Genomic DNA, 11398 nt, shown 5'->3' on the forward strand with positions numbered 1-11398 from the left:
AGCTTGGTTCATAGCTTCCATAAGCCTTTGTGAGGGAATTGACATTGATTCTAACCACTCCAACAGCTATCAAAATACCTGAAAGCAAATCTTGAAGCCATCACTCTAGAGTCCAGCCTTGGAAGACAAAAGAAAAATGAGGAGGAACCCAATAGAGGGATGCTTTTAGAAGCCCTTGTCAAGAAATTCCAATGGACTTTCATATGAACATTTGAAAACTGCCCTGTTCTGACTTTTTTCTAGTTCCCTGTCTAGAACTTGTAATGGTAATTACTCTTGCCTTTACTTCTCCTTCACAGCTCCTATTCATGATTCAAAGACTTTCTTTTCCCCTTAGAGATAAGAATTATGCAATTTGGAAATCTTTTAGACAGACCCACTTAAGGGGTACTCCAGTTGCCTCACCCTGTGTCCCTGTTCAGCATGGAAGAAGCCAGAGCAGTCTGGGATTGGCAATTTGGGTAACCTCTTCAGAGGATGGTGTGATAAGAATAGGAGGTAGGAATTGGCTAGGCAGTTAGGGTAAAAAGACCCCCAAAGAAAAGTAGCCACTCTCTTGGCTAAAAGTTAAAATGTCCTTGGGCCTCTTAGCAACATACTCTGTTCCAAAGGCCAAAAATGTTCAAAGTATTTGGGACTTGTATCTAATCTTTAAAAGATTTTAGGGTTACCGCTTCAGAGGGGGGAATGTTAGAGTAGCCAAAAGGCCCATAAAAATAAATAAATAAAAGAAGAAAGAATACATGAAGTTATCAGAAAAAAGTGATGGGGAGATATGGGAGGAGTTGGAGGGGAGGGAGTGGGCATGGATTTGATCAAAACACCTTATATTGTATGAAATTCTCAATAAATTATTTCAAAAAATTTTTGTGAATTATCTAGTACAATAAATTGGGGGGGGGAATAAGGGAAGTTCATGGGACTAGGGGAGAGGATCTAAATACCATCAAATTATATTGTATGAAAATCACAAAATATCAATAAGAAAGAGTTTATAAATAAGGGAACTCTTTCATGCAGGGCAGTGAGCTAATTACATTCTTCTCGCCTGTAAAACTGGGTTAATTGCCATTGTGGTGGGCATTCAATGGAGGGGTTAGGCAGTGCTCAACAGTGGAAGCCGAGTTCTTGATAAAATGAGCTGTTAGACGTGGACGGCACCGATAAGTTGTTTATTGAGTGGATGGTGACCTGCTGGCCTGGAAAGGCCAAGGTTGGGGTTACTTAGAAAGCAGAGGGGTGTCGCCCACCTTTGGAATTCCGGTCTGACCACGCCCCCGTATTCGCTCCGCCCCTCACGCGATCACCCCCGCCCTCGCTCCCCACGGAGCCTCTTGGTACCGTGCTGCGGCTGCGCGTTTCCGTGGTTTCCTGCCCTTGGGGCGCTTACAGGGTGCTGCGCTCTGGGACTTCCCGATCTGCACTATGTGGAGTGGGAGGCAGGCCCGCTTCCGGCCTCTGGCCTGCGGGGTGGAGGAGCTGCGGCGCCGCAGGCGGGAGCGGGAGGCAGGTGCGGCGAGGGTGCAGGGGGTATGAAAGTGTGCAGTGGGGCACCGGACGGGACCGGAGACGCCGGCTGCAGGCCGCTCTGCGTTCTGGTCTCCCCTACTGAGCGGCCCCCTCTCCCCAGCCCTGCGGAAGGCGCGGAGGGAGCAGCATCTGGTCAGCAAGAGGCTGCTGAGAGAAGATGCCGAAGGCCCGTGTGCAGCCGAGCTCCTGCGGGAAGTCGAGGTGAGAGTGCTGGACCGCGTGTGCACTGCAACCTGCCCAAGTCCCTAGTTCTGCCCCAGTCCTCTTTCGAGCCAGTCTACACCCCAGCCATCCGTTGGGTCAAGCCAGAAACAGAGTCAGCTTGTACAGCCCATCCCCACAGCAGTCCGTCAATTATCAAGCCCTCGCCTTTTTGTTCACTTAAAGAGCTCTAGAGTTTTCTCGTGCCTCTCCATCTCCGCTGCCTCCACCGTCTGGATGCTCCAGTAGCCTCTTAAAAGATTCTTCCCTTGCCACCCCAATTCTTTTTTAAAAAACACAGAAACCACCGAGCGTGGTAGCTTACACTTTTAATCCCAGCACTTGGGAGGCAGAGGCAGGCGGATCTCTGAGTTCAAGGCCAGCCCGGTCTACATAGCAAATTCCACTTATTTGCTTATCCTTATATATATAATAGGAATATGTTCATGGAAATAAATGTTCATTTGTAAAGACATCATGTGACATACAAATTCAAACATCATGTAAAATAAATAGAAAATCTTTAATTTTTTATTATTTCTATTTTGTAGGCCAGTGCTACAGGGAGACCCTGCCTCAAAAAGACCAAAAAAAAAAAAAAACCCCACAAAAACCAAAAAAATCCTTCCGGTGTCCTGCTATCCCAGCATGGTCTAACCTCTGACCACCTTATCAGTTTACCACAACCCCTGTAATATTTTCAGTTTGTGGAACAATATACCAGCTTCTTTCCTGTACATCTACATCTAAAGTGGGTCACTTTTAGTATTTGGCTTCAGCTACTAATATTATGTAGTTGGGTTTTTATTATCATTTTCCCAACAAGCTTTTTTCAAAAAATATTTATTTTTATGTGTATGTGTATATTTCCTGCATGTAGGTAAGTGCACCTGTGTTGTGCAATGCCAGCAGAGGACAGAAGAGGCTGTCGGATCCCCTGGAGCTGGAGTTATGGACAGTTGTTAGCTGCCATGTGGGTGCTGGAATTCAAACCCAGGTCTTCTGCAAGAACAGTGTTCTTAACTGCTGAGCCATCTCTCCAGCCCCATTTCTCATCCTTTTTTGAAAAGGAATTTTTATTTATGAGTGTTTGCATTTAAGTACACCTGGGTCGTGAAATGCCTGTGGAGGCCAGGAGAGGACGTTGAATCCCCAGGCACTGGGGTGACAGGCAGTTGTTAGCCACCACAGTGTGGGTTCTGGGACGTGAACTAGGGTCCTCTGCAAGAGCAGCCAGTATTCTTAATCACTGAGCCATTGCTCCAGCCCCTCACCCTTTTTTTCTTAGCTATAGACTCACTTTGTAGACCAAGCTGGCCACAAACTAGCAACCCTCCTGCCTCAGCTTGTCAGGTACTGGAATTATTGGTATGCACCATTGCTTTCAGCCCTTCAAACTAAACTAGACTGCCTTGTCATCCTTGAAAACCCAGGAGCAGGCTGAGGATCTAGCCTTATGGTAGAGTGCTTGCCTAGCATGCTCTAGGCCCTAGATTCAATCCTTAGTTTAGGGGGCAAGAGGAGGTAGCTGCAGTATGTTTCATCTGTAATCCCAGCACTTAGAAGTTTGAGGTAGGAGGATCCTGAGTTTGAGGTCAGACTGGGCTACATAGAAAGACACTGTAAGAAAAGAAAAAGAAAACCAGACACCTGTACAGTATCTGGAACTTAGATGTTCAGTACTTTTGTGTTGTTTTGTTTGAAACAGGGTCTCATATATCCTAATTTGGCCTCAAACTGTGTATGTAGTTGAGGATGACCTTGAACTTGTGATCTTGCCAACATCTCCAGAGTGTTGGGCTTATAGTTGTGGACCACCCCACCTGGTTTATGGGGACTGGGACTCAAGTCCAGGAGTTTGTGCATACTATGCAGGCACTTTACCAACTGAGTTATATCCCCAGCCCAGATTCAGTACTTATTGACTGAGTATATGAAAATGCTTTTACATTCAGCAAGCATTGTTTATGCCTTGCTTTAGTTGTGCCTGTGTTTATATATCTGCATTTATTCCGAGGCTATGGTGCTTATTCATTATATGCTTCCTCTATGCCAGACAGTGTGCTGGGCATTGAGGCACACAAATAGTAACAAGTGCTTTTCAAAGACCAGTGAAGGAGACAGATGTCCTACCATTTTTATAATGTAAGGAAAAAGAGAAACTCCTATCTGTCAGAGGAAGCCAGAAAGAGCTAACTTCCCTGAGGCCTTGATGAGCAAAAGTCTGAATGGGGTAGGAGTGTGGAGAGCGTGTCACAGGCAGAGGCAATAGATGTGCAGAACCTCAGTAGCATTAAAACACATACTTGTAGGTGTTGCTGGAGTGTATGTTGCAAGGGGAGAATAGCTGGAGGGGTAGGTTTTGCCAGACTGAGAGGTTTAATGTTATCCTTGAAATACTATAAGAAGGCAGAGTACATATCATTCTTATTTTTTCAGATGAGGAAACAGATTCATATTCTTTGGAAGTAAGTGGTGGGCTGGTTTTAGGACCCAGTTCTGATCCTCTGCCTGTCTCCCCCCTTGAAAATATTGATGCTTACTAGCCATATTAGTATTTTTTTATTTTTGTCTTTTTGAGACAGGGTCTCCCTGTAGCCCTAGCTGGTTTTGAACTCACTATGGCCTTGATCTCAAAGAGATTCACCTGCCTCTGCCTCCCAAGTGCTGGGATCACAGGCGTGTGCCACCGTACCTGGCTGCCATATTAGTATTAATAACAAGTTCTGAGTATGTTGTAATATTGACAATGTCCCTGTTCTGCGCTTCAGGTCCAGCAGTTCCTGCGGCTAGCCCAATCGGGAACAGATGAAAAGGAGAGAGAAAAGGCTCTGGTCAGCCTTCGTCGAGGCTTACAGCACCCTGAAACACAGCAAACCTTCATCAGGTCAGTGTGGGTGGTGTGAGTGGTTGGCTGGGACTCTTGGGGACAGGAGAGAGTGGAGGCAATAGACAGCAGGCTTAGCAGGGTTCCGGTGTCATTCATATAGGCTGGAGGGCAGTGTGCGGACCCTTGTCGGGCTCCTGACCAGCAATCGGGCCCTGTTGCAGCTTGAGGCGGCTCGGTGCCTACATGAGCTCTCACATTCTGAGCAGTCTGCAGTGGCTGAGGCCTGCCTGCCAGCTACTTCCTACCTCCTCACCTACCTCTCTGGTCACAGCTCAGACTTCATAGTAAGCCCTGTCTCTTTGTACCTTGCTCTGGACTTTGACTTTAAATATGTTTTGGGATCCAGCTTGAGCTAGCAGGAAGACAAAAGTAGCAGTGCACATACCCATCATTTCCTGTCTCTTGTGAACTTGAAGGACAGGGATACTCCTTTCCCTGGCCTGGTTTGTAATAAGTCCAGCCCCAGTGCTTTTGTTGCCTGCTCTCAGGAACTGTGTCTCTATACACTGGGGAACCTCATTGTGGAGAGTGAAGCTGTGAGGAAGCAGCTCCTGCCACAGGGCATTGTTCCAGCCTTGGCTGCCTGCATTCAGGTGAGTGCCTCGTTCCTCCCCGCTAGCAAGCTTCCCCTTGCTTCTCTTCACATGCTCCACTGGCTTTGCAAGGTAGCTCCAAACTCTGCCCTGTGTCAAAGGGTTGAAAGTCTCCTGAGACCTTATGGCCCATTTACCAGAATCAGATCCCTATCCTGTTTAATTCCAGTCCCCTTATGTGGCTGTGCTGGAAGCCCTTGGATATGTTTTGTCCCAGCTTCTGCAGGCTAAGGAAGCTCCAGAGAAGATCATTCCGTAAGTAAAACTGTCTTCAGATGTATAGCTATGGTTGACCCTCTTGGTAGTATACGCTCATGGATCCCTGATCAGATCTGATTTCCACATTTTAAAAGATTTTATGTGTACAAGTGTTTTGCCTGCGTGTATGTAAGTGCATCACCTTTGTGCAATGCCCACAGAAGCTAGAAGAGGTTAGATCCTCTGCAACTGGAGTTACAGATGGTTATAAGCCACCATGTGGGTGCTAGGAACCAAACTGTGGTCCTCTAGAAGAGCAGCCAGAGCTCTTTACTACTGAGCCATTTCTCAGGCCTGATTTCTACATTTTAAACTCCTTATGTCTGGTTAGGAAAAATGTGGAGTTTGGACACTTTCCCTCTTGCTGTGTTGTTTGGGAGGGAGCCACTGGTGTCTCCTTGGTTCCTGCTCACAGCCTGCTTCTTCTGGCAGCTCTATTCTGGACTCCACTCTTCCTCAACACATGCTACGACTGATGCAACCTGGCCCAAAGCTGAACCTTGGGGTTGCTGTGGAGTTTGCCTGGTGCCTTCACTATATCACCTGCAGGTTAACAGGCCAATTGGGAAAATGCCAGAGATCCTTCCTGGGGCTCCCTACGTATGATTTAGGTCTTTGGACCAAATTTAGTTTCTATAATTGCGTTAGTGACTTTTCATCCCCCTGTGGTCCTTTCTTTTGCTCAGGAATCCCACAGATCTAGGTTTTTCTGTAGATTAAAGGTAGGATTGACTTAAAAGTGACTGCTTGCTTCCTGTTACTCAGCCAGGTCAACAATGCTGTACTCATTACCCACGGGGCACTGGCTACACTGGTGCTGCTGCTGTTGGACTTGGCTGGGACTGTCCAGAGAGTGGATGATGCTGGACTAGAGCTGGTAGGTGAAAAGGGTAGGTCAGGATTTGGGAGACATTTCTTTGGACTCTGCCTTTCTAGTATCTGCCTGCCCCTTCTCTTCACACATGACCTTCAACTTGTATTTGCAGCTTGCATGCCCTGTGCTTCGGTGTCTAAGCAACCTGTTAGCAGAAGTGCCAGTAGAGTCTGAGGGGGAGGAAATGCAGCTCAGAGATGAGCGTGTCATGGCAGCCTTATTTATTCTTCTCCAGTTCTTCCTTCAGAAGCAGCCCAGCTTACTGCCCGAGGGCCTCTGGCTTCTCAACAACCTCACGGGTATGTATTACAGTATATTCAGGTCTAGCCTTTAATCATCATTAAAACATTTATTAAAACGAAAGTAGACTTGTTAGGAGACAATGTACAGATGGGGAAGGGCAGAGAATAGGGAGGATAGGGTACTTCAAACACTACAGAAGGGGCCCACACCTTTTCCCTCCCTACTAGTGAAGGTCTCCCATCCCATAGCCACCTTCAGGGGGCACCTGGGGACCCTGAAAGGACCCCTTTGTAAAAGAACCACTCAACCTTCCATCTATCCATGGCTGTCAGGCAATCTCTTTCTCTCCCACTTCCCCAATAAATAAGTTGCTTGGGTCTCAGTTCCTTCAGGGTGGGGTGAAAGAAAGCTTGGGAATCCCGGCTCCTTGCTCAAGGGTACATGAGGTGGACTCTCAGCCCCACACTTTTTCTACTCTTTGCTTGCCAGGGTTGCCCAGAGAGGCTCGGCAAATAAAACTACATAAAGGCTTTGATCAGAAAAACTTTCCAGATGGAAGTGTTCCTCTCATGTCCTGTAGACCACCTGGGGAAGGGGACCTAGTCATCTTGGAATTCTGGGCCAGGTGGCCACCCTAGGCCCCCTGGAGCACCTAGATCAAGGAGACTGAATATGCAGTTAGAGCTCCCTCATGTGCAGTTTCATGAACACACCCAGGAACAAGCCAGAGTTCATCTGCAGTACATACACAGATGTGTCCCCCCTTAATTTCCTAGTATATGCACACATGCTCACAGATATTGGGTGCTAGGCACATGTACATTCATGCTATAAACATGAAATCTTGCCTTTTGTGGCCACGTTTAGCCTCTTGGTACTCAGATCTCAGAGCTTGAAGCTATTGGAAACAGGAAGTAGAAGTATAAACTTCTAGTCAGGATGGGAGGAGAGCCAAGGCTCTAAGGGCTGCAGAGACAGGATGGGTATCTTGAGAAATACTGCCCCCATCAAGATCCTTCAGAAATCCAGTAGTGTTGGGTCCCCAAAGTTGTAGTTAAGGTCTCTGATACTCTCCTGGAGGCCAAATTGGTAGTCAAGGGCCTGTTGATGGTGGGGGAGACTCAGGGAGGATGCTAAAGTCCTCTTTACATGCTCCAGGGGCAAGTTGGTAGCCATCAATATGGACAAGAATTCCTTGTCCATGGGACCCCTAGGCCACTCATTTGGACAGCAGTTCTTACTCTAGACTGAGCAGCATCTGGAACTTAAGATACAGAGAATACTTCCTCATGGCCTAGGGTGTAAGCAGATAGGATTGTGAGAGTAGCAGTTCATACCCTAAAGGTACTTCATACTGACATTTTTCCCTTGCAGCAAACAGCCCTACTTTCTGTACCTCCTTGCTCTCTCTGGATCTGCTTGAGCCCCTTTTGCAGCTGTTGCCACTGTCTAATGTGGTATGCATACTGGTATGTATTGGTTTCATGTACATAAGGAGAGTAAATAGGAGAACAGACCCGGGGTCTCTTAAGTACCTTTAACTGAGAGCTGGTGGGTGGTGTGGTTTGTTTTCAGAGCTAGTCCAGTCTAGGTTTAGGTCCTTGAGCTATACTACTTACTTTCCTTGGGCAAATCAACAAACCACCAGAAGCTTCAGTCTCTTCACTTATAAATGGGATAATAATACCTCAGAGGTGGTTGTGCATTATACATGCGTAGTGCAGAACTTGAAAGAATGCTTGGGGACATAGTCAACATTGTCTATACTGTCCTAATCCTTGGTTTTCATTCTTTTGGGGACTGTGTCCTTGTGTCTTCAGGTACTTACAGTTCTGTGCAATGTTGCAGAGAAGGGTCCAGCTTACTGCCAGCGGCTGTGGCCAGGGCCTCTGCTCTCCTGTGTGCTCAACACGTTGACCCTCTCTGACACTGAAGTAGTAGGTCAGAGTTTGGAACTGCTGCAGCTACTATTCCTGTATCAGCCAGAGGTGGGTTTATGGACCTGGTTCTCAGTCCCCAGCTCAGAACCTCTGGTCTCACCATGGCACCCCTCTCTTCTAGTCCTAATTATATTTGTTTCTCTGGGCCAGGCTAACCAATGTGGGATGCAGGTCAGAACCTTCATCTCCTTGGGAATACACTCTATTTTAAGTGTGCTGACTCATCATGCAGCTAAAGGTATCCTGTCATAGGGCCCAAGAAAGAGTCCTTTTCTTCTCTGTCCTCAGGCTATCCAGGACTTCTTGCAGCAGTCAGGGCTGCAGGCCCTAGAACAACATCAGGAGGAGGCCCAGCTTCGGGACAGGATACGTGCTCTCCAGCAGACAGCAATTCATGCATGATCTGGCTTATTAATATCACTCCCCCCCCCCCACTGCCATGGCCTATTTATTCTGGGGTCCTGGATCTCACTCCAACCCCTCTTCCCTATTTTACTTTCAAAGCTGGTGGCTTTTTGTGTGCCTGAGGCTGGTCTTTAATTTGAGATTATTTCATCCACTTCAGCAAGTCAGTTACTGGCATGTGACAACACAGCTGGCAGCTGGTGGGTTTTGATGAGAAATAAAATTTTATTTTCATATTAAACTGGTTTGCCTGGGGTAGTTGTGCAAGAGGGAGAAGGTAATAAGGACAAGAACATTCTGAGGCATCATCATACAGCATCAGCTTTATAAGGAACAGAGGAACATACTTTTCCACACTCTATTCAGTCCAGGTGAGCCCAAGTTCTGGGAGTATTGTTTATAATCCTCAGTGGAGAGACTTCAGGCTTTGCCATTTAGCACATTTTCCAAAGCTCTGGTTACCTGATCAGCACTCAAGTTGTTCAAAGAGACATTTTTCTCTTGGCCAAAGGCTGAGGAGAGATATGACTTAAATGAGAACCCTGCACAGTAGAACTACAGAATTATAAAAGGTCTTTTCTCTTAAAGTCTTGTTAGGATGAGAAGTATAGGTGAAATTTGCTGTGCATAAGATTAATCAGTGAATCTATGTGGGAATCCCAGATCCTACTAGAATTTTGGCTGGGAAGGAAGGTTAAACACCTTCAAGTGAAGCTTTAAGGTCAGTAGGCATTAACTATGGATCAGATGTTACATGGGTCTTGGCCGACTGTCCATTTTATGGTCACCCATAGACCACTTAGCATAAAATGTGGCATTATACACTAACAGTAATGTCTCCCCCTTTGGGCTTTGGGAAGAATCTTTTTTTTTTCTCCTTCAAACAATTTTTAGTGTATAGAAGTCTGCTTAAGATGTGACTCTCCCCAACCCCAGACAATTCTAGGGCAGTATAAATATTGCCTACCTACAATGTGTTAGGTAACATGTTAAAAAAAATTCAGAAGCTGGGCATGGTGGCGCATGCCTTTAATCCCAGCACTCGAGAGACAGAGGCAGGCGGATCTCTATGAGTTCAAGGCCAGCCTGGTCTACATGGTGAGTTCCAGGCCAGCTGGGACTCCAGGGAGACCATGTCTCAAAAAGACCGAAAAAAAAATTCAGACTGGGCTGGAGAGATGGCCCATCGGTTAAGAGCAGTGACTGCTCTTGCAGAGGACCCGGGTTCGATTCCCAGCACCCACATGGTGCTATGAACCATCCTTAACTCCAGTTCCAGGGGAATCTGCCCTCTTCTGACCTCTATGGCATTGCACGACAAGGGTGCACTTACATACATGCAGGTGATACACTCATAAAAAAAATAATAAAAATATTTTAAAAAATTCAGATTGTGATAAGTAGGAATAGAGTAATATAAGGGGCAGTATTACAACTGGTTAGGGAATATCCTTTTGGACATCAAACATGTGAGGCAAGAACTCCATCATTGCCAGCTTTCTTTATACTTTATGGGAGAGGTACAATATAGTAAAGGGGCACAAATGTCTAAGTTCAACCCTGTTGTGTTCCATTTGCTTAGTTTTAGGGTATGTCCCATAAAGTTTAGATTCAGTTTTCTAACATCTATAAAAAGAAAATATATCATCCATTCATACGATTACCGAAGACTAAATGAGATTGAGGAAGGAAATAACAGCACAGGTCCTAGGCACAAAGTCCTCAACATTACTGAAATTCTCAGTCCCTGAACTCGCACTAGCCACACGTAATTTGGAAGATCTACACTGACTGGAATCTTTTTATCCGAAATCCACTATGATCTGTCTCTAGGCCAACAGTCAGGCTCTCTCTACGTTCCCAGAAATGAAAAGCATCATACAATTAAGTAAACATGAATTTCTTCAGCAATAGCAAGGTTAACTAAGTCCGAGTTTAGGTTGCACACCCCTCCCCCGTTTTTCCGTGACCTTGGAAGGCCCTTTTCTCTCTCCGGCTGCGACCCGGTTCCCTGACCTCCAGCAGCCAGTACTTACCGTAGCGGGCCCAGAGCTTGGGGGGCACCTCCGAACATTCGCGTATTAGAATGGGCAGGCCGGGGTGCGCCTTCTTCAGGTCCACGTAGCGTTTCTCGATGAAATCCCTGTGGAGCGGGGGAGACCGCCGCTAGTGCTATGGGTGCTCCCCCCCCCTCCCCAGGAGGTCAAGGTGATAACGCCAGCGTCCGAAGTCCGCCCGCCTCCACACGCCACGCCTCACCTCACACCCTGGCTGCCCGGCGAGCGCTGGCATAAGTGAATGCGAATCTCACGCAGTCCCAGCTTTGCCCCGACCGCCCGGCCTGCAACGGCGGCCGCCATCTTTCCTAGCAAAGAAACACCCAATCCCAGACCTCTTAGGCCCCAGAGTCGGACCAATAGCGGACCCGCTAATCCCCTCCCCGATTGGATGACGGCGGGGGTGG

The 11398-nt window shown here is 47.0% G+C and overlaps 2 protein-coding genes across 8 annotated transcripts; one reads left to right on the forward strand and one right to left on the reverse strand.

Annotated features, from left to right (window-relative positions):
- The first annotated feature begins 1350 nt into the window (after positions 1-1350).
- Positions 1351-9112, forward strand: Tmco6 (transmembrane and coiled-coil domains 6). Of its 7 annotated transcripts, none has more exons than XM_029564668.1 (12): positions 1351-1510; positions 1631-1731; positions 4503-4618; positions 4722-4905; positions 5110-5214; positions 5384-5469; positions 5905-6072; positions 6238-6349; positions 6582-6645; positions 7964-8058; positions 8410-8577; positions 8818-9112. In XM_029564668.1, exons 1-12 carry the CDS (start codon positions 1426-1428, stop codon positions 8929-8931), a joined length of 1398 nt encoding a protein of 465 aa, XP_029420528.1. In that variant the 5' UTR covers positions 1351-1425; the 3' UTR covers positions 8932-9112. The 7 variants fall into 7 exon arrangements, with proteins under 7 accessions (XP_029420528.1, XP_029420527.1, XP_008833697.1 ...); XM_029564667.1 differs by having other exon boundaries at positions 1352-1510; positions 6459-6645; XM_008835475.3 differs by having other exon boundaries at positions 1352-1510; positions 5905-6021; positions 6459-6645.
- Positions 9113-9242: 130 nt separating this feature from the next.
- On the reverse strand, positions 9243-11352 carry Ndufa2 (NADH:ubiquinone oxidoreductase subunit A2). Its single transcript, XM_008835474.3, has 3 exons — positions 11194-11352; positions 10971-11077; positions 9243-9446 (listed from the first exon to the last, which is right to left on the reverse strand). Exons 1-3 carry the CDS (start codon positions 11292-11294, stop codon positions 9355-9357), a joined length of 300 nt encoding a protein of 99 aa, XP_008833696.1. The 5' UTR covers positions 11295-11352; the 3' UTR covers positions 9243-9354.
- Between the last annotated feature and the right edge of the window lie 46 nt (positions 11353-11398).

Source organism: Nannospalax galili, unplaced genomic scaffold, assembly GCF_000622305.1.
Source record: "Nannospalax galili isolate Female #2095 unplaced genomic scaffold, S.galili_v1.0 scaffold1077, whole genome shotgun sequence".
NCBI classification, from domain to species: Eukaryota; Metazoa; Chordata; class Mammalia; order Rodentia; family Spalacidae; genus Nannospalax; species Nannospalax galili.